This window comes from Equus caballus, chromosome 16 (genome assembly GCF_041296265.1).
Source record: "Equus caballus isolate H_3958 breed thoroughbred chromosome 16, TB-T2T, whole genome shotgun sequence".
Lineage (NCBI taxonomy): Eukaryota > Metazoa > Chordata > Mammalia > Perissodactyla > Equidae > Equus > Equus caballus.
This window is the reverse complement of record NC_091699.1, coordinates 45,950,003-45,972,735: the sequence shown is the minus strand read 5'-3', so window position 1 is coordinate 45,972,735 and position 22,733 is coordinate 45,950,003. Positions and strand designations below refer to the sequence as shown.

Genomic DNA, 22,733 nt, shown 5'->3' with positions numbered 1-22,733 from the left:
AGCAGCTGTGCCGACTCAGTGGCCAGCCCCCACTTGCTCTTCTCCCCCTCACTCCCTTTCAAAGGGAGGAAAATAGATCTCATGACAAATGAATACAGGGAAGGGAAAGTCAGGCTGCAGCTGCCTGCTGCCCCTCAGGCGTCCCCCAGGCTCCCTCCCCAACTCTGGGCCCCTGCAGGACAGTGGGCTTGGAGAAGCTGAGGGTGGTGATGAGTGGGTAGATGGAGAGTGCTCCTGCCAGCCTGCCTGCCCTTCAGACCCCTGGAGTCAGTGTTTGGGCTGGGGAAGGAGGTGGACATCTGGGGCAGGTGGAGGCTAGAGGAGTGGGGTAGCTAGGAATGCCCCCATCCACACATCTATCCTTGACTCATGGCAGCTGGTGGCAGGGACCTACCTATACCAGGGACATGCGGAAAGCCAGGGAGGGCTGGGTTGAGCTTTGGCCTCCACTACCCAGGGCTAAGAGTCTGGGTGCCCGGGTGTTGGATGGTAATGCTGGTGGTGTAGTAGACAGGGGCCAGGAGGCTGGAGCGCTGGAGCCTGGCGGGGGCCTGTGCTAGGAGAGTGAGCGAGGGCATCCTGAAGGTTTAGGAGCAAGACCTCTGCAGGCATCTGACAGACCTGGTCCAAATCCTCGCTTGATGTTTACTGGCTGTGTACTCTTGAGCCAGGGACTAGACTGCTCGGAGCCCCAGTTGCCTCATCCATGAAATGGGCAGATCAGGGAGTGTCCCTCTGAGACCTGAATGATAAGAAGGAGGTTTCAGGAGAAGGGGCAGGAAGATGGAAGGAACTTGGCTGTTCAGGGAACCTAAAGGGGTCACTGTGGCTGGTGCAGAGGAGTGAGGAGAGGGCAGCGATTGGGGAGGGCAGTGAGGTAATGGGGGCAGATTGGGTGGGGCAGGCCAGGGCGAGGAGCCTGGGCTTATCAGAGGGGAAATGGGAAATACTGGGAGCTTGGGCAGGGGGTGATGAGATCTGCTTTACTGACTTAAAGGACCCTTCAAGTCTCTGGGGCAAGGGGCCTGTGGGGGCCAGAGCAGAGGATGGAGAACAGTGAGAAGGCAGTGCAGAGCCTGGGGAAGGTGATGGTACCGGGATGGGTGCAGTGGTGGAGAGAAGAGAGGACTTCAGGTTAGACTGCAGAGGCAGAAATGATGGTGTTGCTGTGTGGGGAGGAAGGGAACGATGACAACGACCCCCGGGTGTCTGACCTGAGCATCTGGGCAAGCACTGGCGCTGTTAGGAGATGTGGGAATATCGGTAGGCCTGTTCTGGACCTGTCTGAGCCCCTCTAGAGTGTGATGAGGTTGGAGAGGCAGGTGGGTCCACGAGCCTGGAGTTCAGGAGGGTCTGGCTGGGAGTGGAGACCTGAGAGTCAAGAGGTAGCATGTACAGCCCGGACTGGGGAGGGGAGGGTTCAGCAAGTCTTTGGAGGGGAAGTCTGAGAGGCCCTGGGTACAGGGCCGGCATGACTGTCCCTCGAAGGTCCTTGCCAAGGTGCCCAGGAGGGCAGGCTTGTGGTGGCTGAGCCGCTGTTTTCACAACAGCCCCGGAAGCTTTGGATCATGTCTGTGGCCGTGTTGGGTAAACAGGAGCAATGGAGCAGCTGGTCGCCAAGGCCCAAAGCTGAATCAGATGTCAGCTTGGTGTGAACTGTGGGTGCTCAGGGCTGGTGGGGGTGAGAGGGAGATAGGATGAGGATTGTAGGGTCTTCCAGTATCAGGGCTGGAGAAAGCTTAGAGGTCTCCATTGTCAAGACAGAGACTGAGGCCCTGAGAGGGACAGCTAGCCTGGGGTCTGCTGATGGACTCAGGCTGCCTTAGCCCTGCCTAGCTTCTTCCTAGAGCAGCAGGCCAGAGCAGGGCACTGCAGGGCTGGGTGGCATGAGAAAGCCCATTTACCCACTGATCCAAGGAAATTTGGAAGCCCCTACAGTTGCTGAGGACAGCTGGAAAGGGAGGTTAGCCCAGGTGGGGAGAGGGCCAGGTATGAGAATGACAGTGGTGATAAGGATGATGGTGACAGCTGCCTCTGTGCCAGGTCCTGCACTCAGCACAACCTCCTAGGCAGGGCAAGATCATTCCCTTTACAGATGAAGATGCTAGAGCGCCTTGGCCAAGTTCACAGGGCACTCAGGGCAGACCAGATCTAACTAGACCTGTCCAGCACACACCCAGGCCCCCACTCTTCAGTTCCTCTGTTCACTGCCCACTGTGGGATGGCACACTGTTGTCCTGCCTCTCTCCAGCTTTTTCGTGATCCTTAAAGTGGGAGGCATCATCTGGGCCTTCTTACCTTGTGGGGATGGAGCTCAAAAGCCTTAGGTGTCCATCTTGCCTTCTGCCAAACACAAAGATTATTGTTGTCGATCAGGATAATCATGGGAACTCTGGGAGGAGGCCTCTGTGGATGCACAGAGGGGAGGGCTGAGGCATGGACTTGGGCCCATCTCTGTGGGGGCTAGTGGAGGAGCCATTCCCACCCCCAGGCACATGCCCTCACCCTACTGGAGGCCAGATGGGTAGTTCCGGGGCTAGAATTGGAGGTCCGTCCTCGCCCACCCCCGCTAGGGGCTGCCCCATTGGCTTTGTGGCTTTGGGTGAATTGCTCCACCTTTCTGTCAGTTTCTGCACGATGAGTCTGGAGCTCAGTGGAGGTCATGTGTGGGGTGCCCGGCACGGCCATCCCACCCGCGCAGGTGCAAGCCCTCCCCTCCTCCTGTACACCAAGCCTGTGACTGCCACCTGTGAGCCTGGGCCTTATGTTCAGCCTCCACAAACTTCCCCTCAGACAGATGGGCGGGGGTGGGGGGGCCTGCCCAGTGATGAGCCTGACTGGCCCACTCCTTCCTTTGCACACTTTGGACTTTGCTCTGGGACAGGAGGGTCTTTCTCCGCTCCCCTCAGTGGGAAGGCCCAGCCTGCCTGACACTCAGCTGCCCTCCCCTGCCCCAGCCACTGTGCCCCAAGGGCTGCGGTAGACAAAGCTACATTTGGACTTTCCTGGTGTCAGACCCTAGTCAGTCATGTATGGGTCCATCGGGCTTGTGTGTTTATCTCTGTGCCCATGTGTACATTATGTGCTTGTGGCACCTGTGTGTATGTGGGTCTCTCTGCTAGTGAATACACGAGGGTGTTAATTCCTGTGTGGTCTGTGTGGGCCTGGATGTCTGTCAACATGTGAGAGCCAGTGAGTTGGGGTATGTTTCTCAGCGTGTGTGTCACTGAGTTGTCTTGGGAGTGTGTGTATATTCCTGTGGCTACAACTGTCTGTGTATGCGTGTCTAACTGCAAACAGGGCTCCCCATGTGTAGCTGTGTGTTTAGGTTGGTGGGTGTGCCCGTGTGCACACACTCACTTGGTTGTTCTGGGAGAGGCCCTGATGTACCCCCCACCCTGGCTCCTCACAGAGGCCCCTTGTCTTCAGTCCTGCCATGAAGGGGCCTTTGTTCCTCCCTCGGGGGTACCTGGTGCCCTCCCTCTGGCTGAGCCCAAGACTTCCCCAATCCTAGGGCTAGCTGAATTACCCGAGGCCTGTGCCTGGTGTGGGCTATGCCCCCAAGGAGGTCCTACCTCACCTGTGCTGGCAGGGTGGGTGTGAGCCAATGCCAGCCAGGTTCCCAAGTCCTGCCCCTCAGAGCCTTCCAGACCCTCTGGCTGGGTGAGCCAGTGGCAGCCCTGCACATCTCTCAGATTGAGGACTTCCCTGATGCCCCAGCCAACAGGCCTCTCCATCCCCCATTCTACCCCAACGCCTCTCACTCCCTTCCTTCCGCTTACAGCCTGAACGCTCATGGTGTTCTCTTCCTCTGTAATTACATATTTATGTGACTGTCCCCCACCAGGCTGTGAGTTCCATGAGTCTAGTGTGTCTTGTCACTGTGGTGCCTACTGACTGGGCCTGAGGAGGGCTGGGGGTGACCTGGGGCCAGGCTGGGCCTTGGGGACTGACAGCCCCCACCCCATCACATGCAGAATCATGTTGCCACATGCGTGTGTCTTCCTGGGAGGAGGCCTCATGTCTTTCATTGGTTCTTAGAGTATGACCACCCCTTTTGCAATTGCAAAAGATTCTGTCATGCTGCCTGGACTTCCCCTGTGATTCCCATCAGATTCCAGTGGGCTGGGCCAGCCTGGCAGTGGGACTTTTGAATGTCCCCGGGACAGTCACACGTGCTGCCAGGGCTGAGAAGGCTGAGCTGGAGGCGGGGACAGTGTCCAGACAACAGACCCAGGTCCTCGGCATGAGAGGGATCCAAACACCTGCACAGGGTGCCTGTTGGGGCACATGGGGCGGGTGAGCAGCTAGCTTCCTGGGGAGTGGGGAAGGATCCCCCAGGGCTGGCCTTTAGAACTATCTGGAAGGATAGGTAGGAATTCAGGAGAACATTCTGGCTGAGGGAACAGCATATGCAAAAACAGTGGAGCTTGAAAATGGGGCCCCGTTTTCACAGAGTAGCCAGAGGTGAGATTGGGGGTGGAGCTCAGGCCAGGGCTTGCTCAAGGGCAGTGGGAGCAAGGAGGTTCCAAGCTGTGGGGAGAGTGGATGGGGAGGGGTAGGGAGTGGTGACAGATGGGAGGGGAGGCTAGGGAGGGGGAGGAGCGGCTCAGGCAGTAGTTGGTCAGTGTGGGGTGAGGGAAGGGGTGAGAAGGAGCCCTGGCCGGAGTGAAGTGCTGGTACTGGGGAGGAACAGGTGTGGGGAGCATCCGTCCTCTGGGACTTGGCCGTGACCTGAGACCACAGCTGGTCCTCCTCCCAGGACAGAGCTGGGCACATGGGGGCTGGAGCACAGGCCCTGGTGGAGGGAGGAGCCTTGGAAGGGTCTTGCTAGCCCTTCCCCTCCCCCATCTTCTGCTCTTCTTGCTGAGCCCATTTCCTGAGTTGTGAAACCCCTGTGGCCTCCTCGACTTGCTTCCGTCTGGGAAGTCTGGGGAGGCCAGCCTCCCAGCCAAGCTGCTACCCGCCTGCTTGCCTGCCCAACCCGGCAGCTCCGCCACACCCGGCCCCCTTGCCCTGTTGCAGCTCTGCCAGAGCCAGCCCTGCTCCCTTCTGCAGATCACACTGCCTCTCACTCTCCTTCCTGCCCACTGCCTGGGCCTCGTGTGTCCTCTTCCCTCCTTCATTCATCCCTCAAGGCCAGTGTGGGCTGGACCTTGGCAGGATCCAGGCAGAGTCTGTGTCCCTAGGAGGGCCTAGACTGACACCACTCCCACTTTGCTTTGCTGCCACCGCCACCTAGTCTTGACAGGCAGCAGGTGGTGCCTTCTATGGGCAGGCGGCAGGGGCCGGCCTCAAGGCAGGGTTGCATGGGAGGGGGCATCCCCCACTCCTCAGTGGTCTGTTCCAGGGAGCCAGACCCCAGGCCACCAGGGGCTTCAGCCGATCTCTACTCACGCTTGCTTTGCTTGATCTTAGCCTGCCACTTCTTGTTTCTCTGGCAGACTTTCTATGGGAGCCTCCCTCCACCTTTGCACACTCTCCCCAAGAGCCTGGCCAAGACCTGTCTTCTTGGGCCCCACTGTGCTCCTCTATCCAGTGGGCGTCACCCTGTGGCCTGTGAGGGAGAATCAAATGGCAGGGAAGGGCTGGGGTGGAGGGGACCCTCACTACAGGACTTTGTCCTTGGAGTCCCCCTCTGTACAAGGAGGAGATGGGCATGTCAGTCTCAGAAGGCCCATCTCTTGGAGATATCTTGGTTTGATGGGTTTTCACCTCTAACAAAATTGTTATCAAATAAATTACATGTGATTATTGTCTAAAAATTAGAAACTGCGTTCCTGTTCCTGATGGCACCCCTCGAGTCATGTCCCCCACCCTGCCCCCTTTGCTGGAATACTCTCACGCCCACACGTGGATATACAACATGCACACTTGTCCTCTGTGCCCCGGGAGCTCTGAACAGCACGGTCACTCTGGTCTCCTTGGGGTCAGCTTTGCCTACTGCCCCAGACTAGCTGGGAGCAAGTTTCCATTGCCTCGGAGAAGGTGACCTGCCTGCTCTGGCCTGACCCAGCACTACCTGTCCTTACCTGTGGGCTGCTGGTCTAGGGCAGGGTAGGGAGCAGGGCCAGTGGGCCCTCATCCTCCGGGGCTGGGATCCAGTATGGCCAAGCCTCCCCCAGCTCTTGAGAACTGGAGGCTGGCCCAACCGCCTGGGGCAGGAGAGAAGGCAGCAGTTCAGGGTCTGTACCACCCTCCTTGTACGGAAGGGGAGGGGTGTCCTCAAGGTCAGGCCTACGACCAGCCTGGAGGGGGTTGGTGGATAGACTCTGGTCAAGCACAGGTGCCTGTCTCCTGGTGCCGTCACCCCTCTGCTCCTTTTCTCTGTCCATGAGTGTGTCTCTTTGTGCTGTTCCTGGCGCATTTATTTCTCTCTACCTCTGCCCTCTCTTTCCCTTCATCTCTTCTTCCTGACGTGGCATACTGGAAAGAATATGGGCTGCAACATCAGGCAGGCCTCAATTCAAATCCTTCTCCTACCACTTACTGGCTTTGTGATCTTGGATGAGTCACTTAGCCTCTCTGAGCCTGTTTTTTCATCAGTAAAATACCCACCTCTGGGATTTGCACAGGGATAAGGTGAGCGAATGCCGTTACAAGGCTAATCTGGTACATGTTGGCCTCGGAGAAGGAGGACCCTTCTTGTAAGGCACTGAGATTGACACCCGGACGCTTTGACGCCGAGTCTGGTGTTCTCTGCTTCATAGGACTGCCTCCACTGTGGGCTGGAGGAGCAGGAAAGTAGAGATGAGGAGCCCACAGGCAGCCAGGAAAGGCCTGGCTGGTCTCAGCTGGCTCCAAGGAGCTGGTCCCCAGAGAGGCCTGTGTGGGGTCCAGCGCCTGCCATCTCCCTAGCCTGGCAGGGTGGCAATGAGGCTGAGCCAGTGCCCTTCCTTTGGGGCCTATGGGCCTGGGCTGATTTGCATGAGGGCTATAAATAGTTGGCACACCTTGCTTTTGTGCCGTTACTTCGCTCCCTGGCCTTCCCACCAATGTTCAGACACTCTGCAAGGTAGGTGGGTGACTCTGGCTCCCCTGTGCAGGGGGGCACCTGGGGTACAGGGGCCTAGGACCTCTCTCAGGGTCACATGGTGATGGAAGAAGATGCCAGCTCATGGTGTCTGTCTCCCTCCTGGTGTCCATACAGTGCAAGTGGGTTGAAGGAGGCGGTAGACCCTGGCCAGGGTGCATACTCTAGTTTTACTCCTAGAGAGCTGGGGTTAGGTGGCCTAACCCCACCTAACCCACGCGGCCCACAGGTACCCCTCCTCACAGCGCTGTGGCCTGGCTGTGCAGGTTTGGGGACGGGCCTGCTGTGGTTGTGGTTTTCCCTCCGGTGGCTTCCGACTAACTGTGAGCACAGCTGCCCTGAGTGTGACTATAGAGAGCTTCAGGGCAGGCCTGATGGGCAGCCTGTGGGGCTGGGCTTGGCCTCACCCTCCCAGAAGTTCTCTGACCCGTCTCCTCCACACAGCTCTGGGGCAGTCTCCACGGCCAGCTCCTGCTGGGCGACCTGGAGGTAGGGGAGGTCATGGAGCCCAAGGGCCATCTGGACTGGGCCCCAAAGGGAGGCGGTGGGGAGGAGGAGCTGGTCAGCAGGTGTTTGGCGCACCCACTGCTCCAGGACGGGCAGCTCTATGTTCCTGGAGAGTTGGTTTTCCTCTCTGGGAAGTGGGATCAGTTATCAAGACTGTTCCCAGGCTGCTGGGGGCGGGCAGAATGGATGCGGTGGGGGATATGAGTATACTTTGTAATCTGTGAAGGGAGGTGCACAGGTGAGAGATGGGTGCTGCAGCAAGAGGCGTGATAATGGTAACAGGACCCCACCCCAAGCCCTGTGGCGATGATGTTGGCTTTCGTCCTACACAAGTTCTCGTCACAACCCTGAACCAAGGGACCATTTCTCATCTGGAAGATAGGAGTGACTGAGACTCAGAGAGGCCAAGTGATTTGCACAGAGTCCCACATCCAAGGCAGTGTTGGTGTCAGGGTCTTGCATCCAGGCAGTTTGACTATCGTTTTGCCACCTGGGCTTGCCCTGACCCCCTCTTCCCCAGGAGCCCAGCCCCCTGTAGCACAACTGCTCCTCCTTTGTCCCTGCCCACCTGCCCACTCAACTCTCATCCTCTGAGACACTCAGAAACTGTCATTGCCCTCCCAGGGGCTCAAGGTTATCCAGTTGGGAAGCATGAGGCTGAGCCATGTCTGCTGGGGTCAGGCCCTGGAATGTGGACGCAGACGTGTGGTGAGTGTGTGCTGTGCAAGGTCCCTGCCAACCATTTTGTACCCCCAGGCCAGGCAGGGGGGCAGGAAGGGCATGATGATGGCTTTTTTGTCTGGGGGTTTGGGACACTCAGCCAGACTCCTACATACGTTCCCAGCCACTCCTACGCAGTTCGCTCTTCACTTCAACCTTAACTGAGTGCCCACCACATGCCACCCACTCAGACATCCTCACAGGTACACACATTTCCACAGCTGTGCAGTCACACCCACACGCACCCTCACACACTCATGCATGCTCCCGCCCAGGGAGGAGCCAGCAGCAGCCCACGGCTGGCTGTCTCTCCCTGCCTACCAAGAGATCATGGCAGCTGGCCTGGCTGGACTCAGGCTGAAGGCTTTGGGGCCCGGGCTTAGGCGTGAGCTCGCACACCCACACTACTCCCTCTGTGTAGGAGGCAGGCCCAGGCCGGGGACATGGTGGGGTCTGCCCTGCCTGGTCCCTCCCCTCTACTCTGGCTGCTAGCCTCAGAGCACTGGCCAGTACACTGGGCTGGGCCGCAGGCTGAGGTCAGTGTTTCCTGTGAGCTCATCTGGGCTGGGAGCTCCAGGCAGACCTGGCTGCTGCTCAGGCTGCCTTGTGGAGGAGCTGGAGGGAGCTGTCCCAGGAGCAGGGTGGCTGTTGCGTGTGTGCACGTACATGTGTGAGGGTAGGGGTGCGTGTTTGAGTCTGCCTCTATGCTGGCTTCTGTTCAGGGTGGAGTGAGTATGCCTATATGTATACAGTTGAAGCACGTTTGCGGAGCACCCTCAGGTGTGGGGTCTAGACCCAGAGCCAGTGTCTGTGTAGGTGTATGAGTGTGCATGCATGGGTTTGCACATGTGAGCATCCTCTACCAATGGCAACCCGAGAAGACCCTCAGGGTCACCTCCTGTAGTGACCCTTGATTTGAGGAACAGCAAGGAATGGGGAATTGTGGGGCTGGCCTGTGTGGTTTAAAGAGCACAGTCATGGGGCCGGCCCGGTGGCACAGGTGTTAAGTTCGCATGTTCCGCTTCTCGGCGGCCTGGGGTTCGCTGGTTCGGATGCCGGGTGCGGCCATGGCACCGCTTGGCAAAAGCCATGCTGTGGTAGGTGTCCCGGATGTAAAGTAGAGGAAGATGGCCATGGATGTTATCTCAGGGCCGATCTTCCTCAGCAAAAAGAGGAGGATTGGTAGTAGTTAGCTCAGGGCTAATCTTCCTCAAAAAAAAAAAAGAGCACAGTCAGTATTATATTATATTCAACATTAAAATAGGTTTATGTTTGGAAAAAATAAGTTTGAGGGTGCAGGCAGCCTTCCATGTAGGGAAGAGGCACCTGGCCCAGAGGGGCTCGGGTTCAGAAGGTTCAGCACTGATGTGGGTGGGGCCTTTCACGGTCCTGGCCCCTCAACGAAGTGGGTGCTTCATTAGTGGAATCCCAGCTTTAGGTTCTGGCTCAGCCTCAGGGTTTCAGTTGCCCCATCTGAAGAGTAGGGGTGGTCATCTTGGCCCCACTTGTCTGCCTGGGTAATTATGAGCAAAAACCAAACTTTGAAAACCAAGAAGGGCCGCAGGGGGCAGGGAAGGAGGGTACCGCCTGTCCATCTTGGCCGACGCTGAGGAGCTGAGCCCAGCACACGCTACATACCTGCACATAGTAGTGCGCAGCCATTGGGAGTTGAAGGAGGCATCAAATGACTGCCCAGATGAATGACTCAGGGTCGCAGACTCAAATGCCTCTGGGTTTGAGGTGGGTTTTGGAGAGGTGTGAAGAGGGGGCCCTGGTCTGGAGTAGATGGCAGGGGTGCCTGACAAAAGGGGCAGCCATCCCAGGGCCAGCCAGCTATTGCCCAGCGGGCCTGATGTCACATTCTCCAGCCTTACCAGGGATGCCACAAATCAGACTTACATAAAACTTCTCAATTTTAATGTTGGCAACTAGGACTAGGGTATTTTAAGCACCATGTGGGCCAAACTCAATGCTGTGAGAGCCCTGGGGGGAGTCGGTACCCAAGCACCTCCCATGGCTGTCCCTACTGGTCCTGCCATGCTGCCGGACCTCATCCTTTCTGTCTACACAGCCCCACTGCAGGCCCCAACATGGCGCCGTTCCTGCGCATTGCCTTCAACTCCTACGAGCTGGGCTCCCTGCAGGCTGAGGATGAGGCAAGCCAACCCTTCTGTGCCGTGAAGATGAAGGAGGCGCTCAGCACAGGTAGGGCTGGAGGCTGGACCCTGGAGAGGTGGCAGCAGCCAGTGGGGCTGGGAATCGGGCCCAGCAGGAGGCACTCAAGGGGCTGTGCCTTCTTCCCCTGGAACTTCTGAGGGACCCTTCTCTTCCTCATCCCCATCTCCCTGCCCAACCCAGCTGTGGATGCAGGACAACAGAGGCCACCTTAGTGTCTATAGTGCCTCTAGCACTGGCTACAGGGAGCCCACTCTGGGACTCTGGGCTTCTGGCTCCTCCCCCGTTGGTTGTTCCACCCAACAATTTCCACGTGCACACTGTGGTGGCCACTGAGGACACTGCCATGCTCTAGGGCTCACCTGGCCCTGCCCCCATGGGGCTCACAGTCCGGTGAGGGAGCCAGACAACGAGTCCTGTGATAGGGAAGTCCAAAGGAGGCACCATCTTAGGCTGGGGTCAGGGAGGTCTTCCTGAAAGAGGCAAACATCTTATGCCATTCCTTCTTGCTTCTGCCCTCACCTGGTGAACCCTTGGCTCACCCCTTAGGTCTCAGCTGAGCTGTCCCTTCCTCTAGGAAGCCTTCCCTGACCCTTTGGCTGGGGAAGGCCACCTGACCATGGGCAGGTCTAGAACCACCGGCCTTGCCCTCTCACAGCCATGATTTAATGTTCACTTGAGGGATGAACTGGTTCATGTCTCCACCCGGGACTGGGGCTCTAGGAGGACAGGCACCAAGTGTACTTTTCTCTCTGCTGTGTTCCTCGCCTCCAGTCCCTTGGGGGCGTCGGGGAGCTCAGCGTGTGTTCACTGAGTGCATGCGTAAGGGAAGGTGACATCTAAGTGGGTCTGAAGGAAGAGGGTCACAGGAAGAGGGAACAGCAGGAGCAAAGGCCTGGAGGTGGGACCTAGCAGGACGCTCTACAGGAGCTGCCGGCAGTTCTCTGTTGTGAGTGAGACGAGGCTGGGGAGGTAAGCAGAGCACAGTTGTGAAGGCCAATGAGTGGAGACTTGGTCCAAGGACACTGGGAAGCTGCGGCGGGCCCTTGGGGAGAGAGAGCAGGCACATTCTCTCAGGGCTAGAGGCTCTGGGAGGGACAGAGGGGCCCTAGCCTGCCGTGCCTGCCTGGCCCCATTGCAGACCGTGGGAAGACGCTGGTGCAGAAGAAGCCCACCATGTATCCTGAGTGGAAGTCGACGTTCGATGCCCACATCTACGAGGGCCGCGTCATCCAGATTGTGCTGATGCGGGCCGCCGAGGAGCCGGTGTCCGAGGTGACCGTGGGCGTGTCAGTGCTGGCCGAGCGCTGCAAGAAGAACAATGGCAAGGCCGAGTTCTGGGTGAGGGGCATGTGGGCTGCGGTTGTGCGTACGTGTATGTGTGGGTGCGGTGAGCATGGCTGTGGGGCGCGGGGCCCTGCTCTGCCCACCGGCACAGCTCTGCAGCCCACGCAGCCTGGGTTCAAGTCCTAGCTCTGCAGTTTATCAAATCCCCAGCCTCTCTGAGCCTCTGTTTCCAAATCAGTAAAAGGAGAAGCTACGAAAAGACCCTGCCTCGGGGCCAGTTGTTCAGATGAAATGAGCCCTGGATGTAGAGAGCTTACTGGAACCGGGCTCATGGTAGGTGCTGGGGAGAGCCGTCCTCGATACTGTGCCTGCATTTTTCCCTTTTAATTTTGTAAAGGCAGGGTATTCACATAGTAAAACTTTTCAGACTGTGTGTAAGGGGTGTCCCAGCCCCAACACCCAGCCAGGCCCCCTTCTCAGAGGCACCCGTTGTTCCCAGTTCTGTTTGGAATCTTCGCAGACATTCCAGGCCCAGGCAGGCAGTGGGGACAACAGTTATGATCCTCAACAGTGAGGAGGGGGGAGAAGGGGAAAGCTGATGGCCTGCCACTCACCTGCCGAAACCAGGACTCTGCACACGTATGTGGCTGTGTGTCCCTCGAGGCTGCAGGATGCCAGCGCTGGCATCTTCTGTCCCCCGGGGTGACATGTGGGCTCCTGCAGCCACGATGTCCTCACTGGAAAAGACCCTGTGACCATGGGGGACTCTGGTCAGCCTCCACCGATGGGTGGAGGGGCTGGGCCAAGAGAGCAGTTGACCCAGGGCTGTACCGCCCCTCGGCCAGTTAGGCAGAGACATGTGCTGTGCTCTCTGTCCACTACCTCAAGGGACAATGTCAGTCACTAGGCCTGGGGCCTGGAGGAGGTGAGAGTCCTGCCCTCAGAACCAGCCAGTCTATGTTGGACTGGACATGCAGAGCTCCCCACACAGACAGACAGAACCAGCATGGGTATATCAGTGTGCGTGTGTCTGTGTTTCTGCATGTGCAGGGGCACAGGGTGCCTCCGTTCTAAGATCCTTGTTAGGGGGGCAGCGGGGATGGGGGTGGGGAGTTTCCCTTCCCACTCTGTTCCCAGGCCGGGTGGCCAGGCTGGGTGTGGGCTGGATCCTTTCACTTCCCCAAATGTAATAATACCCCTGGGTGGGGGGTGAGGGGTAGGGGCGGGGCTCAGGGGTGGGGCCCTGCCCACACTGGGCAGACGGGTGTCCGGCTAGGCTGCCAGGGCTCCCTTGGCCTTGGGGGACCAACCATGGGGGCGGGTTCTGAGTCTGGCTTGGCCCAGGCCCGCCCTCATTGACCCCCTCATCCTCACCCCTGCAGCTGGACCTGCAACCCCAGGCCAAAGTATTGATGTCTGTGCAGTATTTCCTGGAAGACATAGGTAAGACGCTTCCTGCCTGGGCTGGGGATGGAGGTTCAGAGGCCAGAGCCAGGACAGAGGTTTAGGAAGCAGCCCTCATTGGTGATCTGTCCAGGGTCACCCTGGGAGGCACTGCAGGAGTGTTGCCCCTCCCAGGGGCTGGGGCTGATTCCACCGCTCCATGGCCCCCAGATTGCAAGCAGTCTGTTCGGGCTGAAGACGAGGCCAAGTTCCCAACAATGAACCGCCGTGGAGCCATCAAACAGGCCAAAATCCACTACATCAAGAACCATGAGTTTATCGCCACCTTCTTTAGGCAGCCCACCTTCTGTTCTGTGTGCAAAGACTTTGTCTGGTGAGGGCTGGCTGTGCCCACTGTGTGGGGGCGGGGGGCAGGGAGGGCCCCCCACCCAGTGCTGCCCTGCACTCACTCTGCCTGGGGATTTGCCTTTCAGGGGTCTCAACAAGCAAGGCTACAAATGCAGGCGTAAGTGTCCCCCACAGCCCAGTTTGTACGCACATGTGTGCACACGAGGCCTGCCAGTGCCTCGCGTGTTCACAGGAAGGCCTGTGTCCCTGTGTGGGACCGTGTATCTAGATGAGGGGTCTGTGTGCTTGAGTGTGTGCACATGAGATTTTCCACATCCGAGTGCATGTGTGTATGATGGTTCCGTCCTGAGAGCCGGAGCCGGCTTGCTCTGGCTCATGGAAAGCTAGTTGTGCATCTCCCTTCCCAACTCTGCGTTCGGTGATATCACATTGATAGCCTGAAGTGGGCCCCAATGGAGTCTTTACACAAATCAGCCACTGCTACACATCAGGGCTCTTTTCCCCTAGAGAGGCTACTGGACCTTTATCAGCACACCCCCCGCTGCGTGTGTGCTTGTTAGATACGTGTGTCATCTGGGCACACACATGTGAGCATGCCTTTTTCCACGATGGTGCGTGCGTGAGGCAGTGTGGGCTGGTGCTTATGAGCGCATGCTCTGGAGCCAGACTGCCTGGGTTTGAATCCCAGCTCTACCACTTCCTAGTTGTAGGGCCTTAGGCAGTTACTTAACTTCTCTGTGCCTCAGTTTCCTCATCTATAAAATAGGGACAATAGAGTCATTGTGAAGATCGAATGGGATAAGCTATGTAAAGCTATACTTTGAGTGTGACTGGCACATGGTAGCATTCTGTGTAAGAAGCCTTGTCATTCTTACCCGTGCTGTGTATGTATGTCCAGGAGTCTGTTGGGGTGCATCTGTCGGTGTGCACGAATGTGAGAGGGAACTTAGGAGCTGTTTGCTGTCCTGGGGCAGAGAAGAGGGCGAGGGGGGCTCCCCTGCCTCCAGTCCTCTCACTGCACTACCCCTTGCCCCTCACTTTTGCCCCCCTGCCTGCCCACCAGGACTCCTGGAACCTTCCCTAATCAGTCTGTCCTCCCTGCCCATCCTCCTCAGGCCCCTCCTGCGAGGGCTGGCAGGAGGAGAGAAAAATCAAGCTCTGAGCCCGAGGCCTCTGGGGTGAGGGTGTGGGCGGTCAGGGAGAACGGTGGCTTTGTGTAGAGGGCTGGACTGGACCAGCAGGCGCCAGCTCAGACTCTGCCCCTCCTGGTGCCTCCTGGGCCTGTGCCTCCTCAAGAATGCAATGCTGCCATCCACAAGAAATGCATCGACAAGATCATCGGTCGGTGCACTGGCACCGCGGCCAACAGCCGGGACACCATAGTGAGGCTGGGCCCAGGGGAGGGCTCTGGGCTTCTGGGGGGCTTGGCTAGGTGGGAGGGATTTGGGTTCTCCTTACCCCTTTCCTGTGGGGCTCACCCTTCCTCCCCATTTTTCTTGGTCCTTCCTTGGACCTCTGGATTTCCCAGTCCCCAGTGGATGTCTCTTGGGCGTCCTGCCTTGCATGGGGTTGGGGGAGAGCTAGGGGATGAGGCAGGGGCTGAGCTGCCATCTGATCCTCGACCTTTGACCTCCCCCACTCCCACAGTTCCAGAAAGAACGTTTCAACATTGACATGCCGCACCGGTTCAAGGTTTACAACTACATGAGCCCCACCTTCTGTGACCATTGTGGCAGCCTGCTCTGGGGGCTGGTGAAGCAGGGATTAAAGTGTGAAGGTGCGTGCCCCCGAGCTCTGGGAGCTGGGCAAGGGGTGGGAGGGTGCTCCGAGCTGGTGCCTGCTTACCTGGACCTCGTAAACGCCAGCTGACTAATGCTGCCTTTGCCCCCTCTCTTGGGGATTTCACATGGATGAGGCCTCGGTGAGCCCTCCCCACCGTCCTGACTGGTTCTACCATTTATCTGCTGTGTGACCACCGGACAGGTGGCCCTACCCCTCTGAGCTCAGTGTCCTCAAGTGTAAAATGAGGGTAAGAGTAGAGTAGGACCTAGAGAGATACTGAGGGGCCCGAGGGCAGAAGGTGCTCAGCCAAGGCCTGCTGCACACTAGCAGTCGCTCAGCAAAGGGTCCTCACCGACCCCTCCCCTGTCCCAGGCTTCACTGGTTAATGAGAAACAAGAGGCCCCTGGAGGAAAAGTGACTTGTCTCCATTGTCCCAGACATTCTTTGAAGGGTTCAGAATTAGGTCCTATATCTTCTGCTAAAATTTTTCTTCTTTAAATAAAAAATAAGGAAAGATTTGAAGTACTCATGATGGCTTTGGATACACTTTTTCTAAAGACAGGAAACCCAGCAGACCCCACCAAAGCCCTCCTTTCTCCTGCTCTCTCCTCCACCCCTCTCTGCCCTTGGCTGGGCCGGGGGCGAGGGGGACAATTCTCCTGGAGCCTGCTGGCTGCCTGCCTGGCCCGGCCTGGGCAGGGACCCTGATGGCCTGCTTCTCTCTCCCGCAGACTGTGGCATGAACGTGCACCATAAGTGCCAGAAGAAGGTGGCCAACCTCTGCGGCATCAACCAGAAGCTCTTGGCTGAGGCACTGAACCAAGTCAGCCAGGTGGGCAGGTGCCCTGGAAACTCTGGGCAGCGGGTGGCAGGGTCAGGGGACAGTCGGAGCTCACACCTAGTCCTGGGAAACTACAATGGGGGCTTTTATACCCAAGACTCCACTCCTGGAAGATGCGGTTCACGAACTAGGCAGCAGAAGGTGGCGGACTCGCTCTCCTGGGATATTAGTTACTGAAGCATTTCTGTATTGAGGGTGAACCTAGGGGACAAGATCGGAGCACTTTGAACTCAGAGCCTTTGTGTGTGTGTTTTGTGTGTGTGTTGGGTGTGGGTGAGGCTCGAGGGATGCCACAAAACTTTAAGGTAAAATTCTAGAATCAATCACCAATGAAAATAACACACAAATCTGTTGATTAAGTGGTTAGGAAGGTGGTGTCCGATTTATAAAACTCTTGTTAGCAATCAGTGCCTTCCAGACCACTGAGGTATCCCTGTGCCCTGGGAGTGTGTGTGTGTGTGTGCGCACATGCGTACGTGGGCACACCGCCTGGGGCTCTCAGGCTCTGCCCTTGCTGTTCGCCATTGGTATTGCGGATGGAGTTATGGATGGTTGGGGTCCCCCCTTTGGGCTGGAAGTCCTGAACATGGTATAACTGACCGTCTGGCCCCCTAACCTCCACCTCCCTTTCAGAGACCCACCCGGAAGTCGGAGTCTGGGCCTCCGGAGCATTTCGGGATCTACCAGAATTTTGAGAAGAAGCCAGGAGTCTCTGGAGATGATGCCCCAGGTGAAGCTAAGGCCCATTTCTCCCAGGAAAGCCCTATCTCCCCACAGGGGCTCAGGATGGAGCCTAGCCTCCCTCCACTGTCAAGTGAGACATGAAAGGAGGTACCACCCATGGGGAGGGAGCCCCTTCCTCTCTGAGGCCCCTTACCCCAGCCCACCCCTGGGCCCCAAGGAGGGCACTCGGCAGACAGAGGCCTGAGACTGAAGTGCTGTCTCTTGGGCAGACCACAGTACCTACGGCAAGATCTGGGAGGGCAGCAACAGATGCAACATTGAGAACTTCACCTTCCACAAGGTCCTGGGCAAAGGCAGCTTCGGGAAGGTGAGAGGCCACACGGCTCTGGGGAAGCCCTGGGGACCCGGGCCCGGGAGCCCAGGGGCACCTCCTTCCCCCTCTACCCGCTTCCTCCTGGTTGGGTCCTGCCCTGGTCTTTGGCCCGGCCCTTTCCTGCTCAGCAGTCCCGCCCACCCATCAGGTGCTGCTTGCAGAGCTGAAGGGCAAAAAGGAGTTCTTCGCCATCAAGGCCCTCAAGAAGGATGTGGTTCTGATTGATGATGACGTGGAGTGTACCATGGTGGAGAAGCGGGTGTTGGCGCTCGCCTGGGAGAATCCCTTTCTCACCCACCTCTTATGTACATTCCAGACCAAGGTGCCCAGCCCTCCCTCTGTCATTGCCCCTGTGGCCACAGCCTCCCTTAGCCCCCCAGGCCAGGCCACGTCTCTCACTCAGGCAAGGCCTGGTCTTCCTCCTCTGACCACTTAAGGCAGGGCTGTGTCCCCGTCCTCAGACTTCCCAGGGCAGGGCCATCCTCCTCTCCTCATGTCCCCAGGGCACAGTGGTCCCCTGCTTCCTCTTGGGGCTTGCCCCCAGCGGCCCTCAATGAAGGAGCCTCTCGCTGGTTCCTATGCCTCTGTTTACCACCCTCCCCACCCTAGGACCACCTGTTCTTCGTGATGGAGTTCCTCAACGGGGGAGACCTGATGTACCACATCCAGGATAAAGGCCGCTTTGAACTCTACCGTGCCACGTACGCAAGGGCCCTGTGGGGGAAAGAGCCCACTGCCAGTCTGCCCGCCATCCCTTCGACCCTGTCCCCAAAGAAGCCAGCCTGGGCTAGAGCTGGGGTTGGAGAGATCTGGGGTAGCCGAGGCCGTCCCCACTGTGTGGGAAGCCATGGGCAACTGGTGAGCTCTGGCTGGGAGCATAGCACAGACATGCCGAGTCCTGTCCCCTCCTTGGGCCTCGGCCAGGACAGCCTCATAGATGATGATCCTACACAACACAGGACTCTGGTGTGTGGCCCCCAAACTATCACGCACCGCTCAAACTCTGTGTGTGTCTGTGTACACACATGTATGTCTGTATAAATACATACACTCTTATGACAGAGGATTAGCTTATTTGGAGCTTTCCTTCATAATTTTCTTGTCTACATTGTCTGCCAGCCCTCACTTGCCTGAAACAAGATGTGCTTGATCAGCCCGAAGTTGTCCATGGAGTTATTTTCAGCATTTCCTGCCCTGGGGGTGGGGATGAGGGCCTGGGGAGAACCAGGGTCTGGTCTCGGAAATCCCAGAACACTTTGTCTTGCTCTCTCTCTTCAGGTTTTATGCAGCTGAGATAATCTGTGGACTACAGTTTCTACACAACAAGGGGATCATTTACAGGTGTGGGCTTGGGGCATTGGGGTTTTTAGGATGAGAAACTCTATCCCGTTATACCCCCTGAAATGCTCTGAGTGGGACCTGCTCAGCCCAGCTACAGCCCTATCCCTACTTGGAGTCAGTCCTTAGTTAGGTATCTGCATAAACTCCTACTCCATTGCTAGAATTCCTTGTGGCCCCTCAGCCTAGCCTGGCACAGCTCCAGGGACTGGGAACTCACTGCCCATACTCGGCACCATTGGCGGGAGTGCAGCCCTGACTGGGACAGTGTCTCCTTTCCTTGGATCCATCAGTCTCACTCTGAAGTCCCATCTGAGCAGTCTAAGCTTCCACCAATAGGGACTGGTTCCGTAAATTCTCAAGAAATGGCATTCCCATCCTACAGTGGATTACTATGCACCCATCAAAAAGGCTGAGGCTGTGCTCTGTGTGCTGATGTGGGATGATGCCAAGATGTGTTGTCAAGTGAAAAAGCAATCCGTGCAACAGTGTGTATTGAATTAATATTGGTTCAGGTTTTAAAACCTGGGGGTGAGATATATATTGTAACGTGCTTGTCCGTGCCCAGACTCGTCTAGGGAGGGCCTAGGTGAAGGTTAGTGGAAGATGGACTGTGTGCTGTTTGCTCCTTTTTAGTACTTGTCACCATGTGCCATGTACTATCTACTCCAACAACTAACTGCATAAAGATAGCCATGGTCCCTGCCCTTGTGGAGTCAGACAAACCTAAGCCCAGGGCCACTTCCACTGCTGACCAGCTAGGTAACCCTGGGCAAGTGACATCACCTCTCTGAGCCTCGCTTTTTGCTTCCGGAAATGGGATGATGTGTCCAGCATGTAGCACACAGTAGGTGGCTTGCAAGAAGCACCTGCTTTGGCATCTTTTCCCTTCTGCTTTCTGTTCTCTTCTTCATTCTCTGGTCCCCTTGGGGAGAGTCCTAGGCTTACAGGGCTGAAAATGGGGACATGGAAGCTGGTGGGGAGGAGGGCACTTGGCCCCTGCCCACTTCCTTTCCTATCTCCTCCCCTCAGGGACCTCAAGCTGGACAATGTGATGCTGGACCAGGATGGCCACATCAAGATTGCCGACTTTGGGATGTGCAAGGAGAACATATTCGGGGAGAAACAGGCCAGCACCTTCTGCGGCACCCCTGACTATATCGCCCCCGAGGTGAGTGGGCACCCTCCCGGCCACAAGCGCAGACAGACACCTTGTCTCAACAGAGTGGGGCTGGGAGGCCTTCCCAAGGACAGCAGTGTCCAAGCCAAAGGCAGGAGGGGGAGGAGGTCCAGGCAGGGCTCATGCTCAGGAGACCCTCTCAGCTCCTGCTCTTCTTCTCTTACTCCAGATCCTGCAGGGCCTGAAGTACTCGTTCTCCGTGGACTGGTGGTCCTTTGGAGTCCTTCTCTATGAGATGCTCATTGGTCAGTCCCCCTTCCACGGTGACGATGAGGATGAACTCTTCGAGTCCATCCGTATGGACACACCACATTATCCCCGCTGGATCACCAAGGAGTCCAAGGACATTCTGGAGAAGGTGGGAGACCCTGGGCTAGGCTGGCTGGGGCAGGGGCCAGCAGACATGGGGTCATGGGAATGCTGGGAGCCGCCTGTCTCTGAAGGGCAGCCTCCTGATGCTCTATCCTAACGCATTGAGGGGGATCGCTCTCTCATCACATTCCCTGGAACTCCTATTTGAGGGCCTTGAATTGACTCAGCCTGGTAGGTGATGACAAGCTGAGGGTCAGGAGACAGGCAGATCTGAGACAAAACTCTGAATCTGTCTCCTTATCTGCACAATGGCGATTATGAGAGAGCCTGCCTCACAGAGTTTTTAGGAAGAGAACATAAATGTGTGATGCTCAGGTCTGTGCCAGGCAGAGAACAGGCACTCACTGAACAGCCTCTGCTTTTGCTTGAGAGTCTTGGCACTCCCAGGCCACACCTGTTGTCCCTGGGAGACCTGGGAGCACAGCAGGCCAGAGAGGCTCCCCTCCACCCCAGAGGCCCCAGGCCACACCGCTGGGCTGGGCCGGGCCTGCCTGAGCCCCCCGGACTGCTTGGGGTTTGCTGAGGCTCTGGTCCCCCACAGCCCTCTGGTGCTAACTGGGGCCCCTGCTGGGTTGCAGCTGCTTGAAAGGGATCCAACCAAGAGGCTGGGAGTGACAGGGAACATCAAAGCCCACTCCTTCTTCAAGACCATCAACTGGACGCTGCTGGAGAAACGTGCGGTGGAGCCGCCCTTCAAGCCCAAAGTGGTATGTGATCCCACTCAGGTGGGGGCCACCCACTCAATGTTGCCCCCTGCTGCCTTCTGGGGTGGGCATCTCCTCCTTTGCCCTGCCTCTCTCTCACATCATTTGTGTGCTTTCTCCCTCTCCCTTCTTCAGCAAACCTGCTTCCCTGACCTCCCCGGCACATTCATTCACAACCTCTACTCTTGTATTCTCATCATCTCTCTCCTTACTTAGTCATTCAACAAACATTGGGAACTGTGGCACCAGCCATCCTTTAACATACATTCTTTAACACTCGTTGTTTGCAGGGGACTATGCTTTGGGAATCAGAGTTAAGGCCTCCCTCTCCCCTTCCCTCCCTCCCTCCCTCCCTCCCTCCAATCCGTTTTCCAGTAAATATTAGGAATGCTGAGTGCCTGCTGGGTGTAGAGCGCTGTGCTGGGCTGCAACATGGGAGGCCCGGTCCCAGAGCTGGAGGGGCCCTGGCTCCACAGAAAGATAAGAACCTTGCACACTGATGATCATTTTTGATATAAGACAACCATATGAGAGATGTCACAAGGCCACACATGATCAGTGGTTGTTGGGAGGGTCTGTCAGCAGGAACCCAGGATGCAGAGAATGGGGTGGGTCCAAGAAGTGGGACGTGGGAGGGCTGGGGACACTGAGCCAGGCAGAGGGCAGCTGGGAGTCAGCACCCAGAGACATGTCAGGAAATGGGCCCAAGGCTGCTCTCCTCTGCCAGTTTTCGAAAGAAGCCAGATACTTGGATTTTTATGTGAAATTGCCCAATTTAAAAATAATTGGCTTAAATTCCATTAAAATCCAGTGCTAGTCAAAGTGATCGTACCTGCCAGCTCAGTTTGGCCTAAAGACCACCAGCTTCAGCACTCTCTCTATTACTATTTCACTATATCCTCAGAAGCAGAGAGTTGGCAAACTTTTCCTGTGAACAGCCTGATAGTAGATATTTTAGGCTTTGCCGGCTGGATGGTCTCAAAGCAGCCATAGACAATATGTTGATGAGTGGGTGTGGTATGTCAATAAAACTTTATTTGTGGACACTGAAATTTGAATTTCATTTAATTTTCACATGTTGTGAAATATTATTCTCTGTTTGACTTTTTTCCTAAACACTTAAAAATGTAAAAGCCATTCTTAGCTTGTGGGTCCTACAAAAATGGGTGGCGGGCAGGGTTTGGCCCATGGGCTGTAGTTTGCCAGAACTCTGCTCAGGACGATACCTACCTTTCCTCAGCAGGCCCAGGGTCCTCTGCTGCCTTCCCTCATTCCCTTGGGGAAACAGCATCTGCCTTCCAGCCGGAGCTCCACTCAGGCTGTTGGGAGAGACACTCTCTTCTGTTCTTAATAAGGACAGCTCGGCCTGGCCCAGCCCAACGGGGATTCTGAGGTGTTGGGAAGCGGTCCCTGGAAACTTGGGGACCTTCGGAAGGCTGCCCCTTGGGTCCCACTCATGTTCTCCTGCCCTCTGCCTGCAGAAGTCCCCTGGAGACTACAGCAACTTCGACCAGGAGTTCCTGAACGAGAAGCCACGCCTCTCCTACAGCGACAAGAACCTCATTGACTCCATGGACCAAGCAGCCTTTGCTGGCTTCTCCTTCGTGAACCCCAAATTTGAGAGGCTCCTGGAAAAGTGAGGTTCCCAGACATGCCGCCCAACCCATCCCAGCCAGGGAGCCTGGGTCAGCCAGCATGGTCTGCCCACCCAGCCCAGACAGAGCAGGCTGGGGCCACCCCTTCCTCGGCACCTGTCAGCCGCCCACCATAAGCAACAGTGTGATTGTTGTGATTTCTGCTGCTGCCCTCTTATCGTCCCCAGGAGGGTCCTTGGCTCCTGCCTGGCTGGGCTCTTATGGTACTTCCTCTGTGAACTGTGTGTGAATTTGCCTTTCCTCTGCCCTCAGAGGGAAATTGTAAATCCTGTGTTTTGTTACTTGAATGTAGTTATCTATTGAAAAAAATATATTATATATATATATATA

General features: G+C 56.8%; 1 protein-coding gene and 1 long non-coding RNA gene across 6 annotated transcripts in view; one reads left to right on the top strand and one right to left on the bottom strand.

The window, feature by feature from the left end:
- The window catches only part of PRKCD (protein kinase C delta), a 29,041-nt gene extending 6,308 nt beyond the window's left edge, over positions 1 to 22,733 (top strand). The window contains exons 1-18 of one of the 5 annotated variants that reach the window (XM_070238810.1): positions 6,996 to 7,015; positions 10,332 to 10,465; positions 11,577 to 11,776; positions 13,105 to 13,165; positions 13,337 to 13,499; positions 13,600 to 13,631; positions 14,771 to 14,856; positions 15,122 to 15,251; positions 15,988 to 16,088; positions 16,731 to 16,911; positions 17,051 to 17,148; positions 17,303 to 17,476; positions 17,764 to 17,855; positions 18,433 to 18,495; positions 19,525 to 19,663; positions 19,842 to 20,030; positions 20,623 to 20,751; positions 22,230 to 22,733. In XM_070238810.1, coding sequence (XP_070094911.1) covers positions 6,996 to 7,015; positions 10,332 to 10,465; positions 11,577 to 11,776; positions 13,105 to 13,165; positions 13,337 to 13,499; positions 13,600 to 13,631; positions 14,771 to 14,856; positions 15,122 to 15,251; positions 15,988 to 16,088; positions 16,731 to 16,911; positions 17,051 to 17,148; positions 17,303 to 17,476; positions 17,764 to 17,855; positions 18,433 to 18,495; positions 19,525 to 19,663; positions 19,842 to 20,030; positions 20,623 to 20,751; positions 22,230 to 22,388 — 2,151 coding nt within the window. In that variant the 3' untranslated portion in view covers positions 22,389 to 22,733. Of the gene's footprint in view, positions 1 to 6,995; positions 7,016 to 10,331; positions 10,466 to 11,576; positions 11,777 to 12,967; positions 13,166 to 13,259; positions 13,500 to 13,599; positions 13,632 to 14,770; positions 14,857 to 15,121; positions 15,252 to 15,987; positions 16,089 to 16,730; positions 16,912 to 17,050; positions 17,149 to 17,302; positions 17,477 to 17,763; positions 17,856 to 18,432; positions 18,496 to 19,524; positions 19,664 to 19,841; positions 20,031 to 20,622; positions 20,752 to 22,229 lie in introns of those variants that run through there. The other 4 variants (XM_023620283.2, XM_023620282.2, XM_070238813.1 and 1 more) reach the window with 4 other exon arrangements.
- On the bottom strand, positions 9,492 to 10,910 carry LOC138918227 (uncharacterized). Its single transcript, XR_011427279.1, has 2 exons — positions 10,798 to 10,910; positions 9,492 to 9,773 (listed from the first exon to the last, which is right to left on the bottom strand). It is a non-coding gene; the product is annotated as an uncharacterized lncRNA (long non-coding RNA).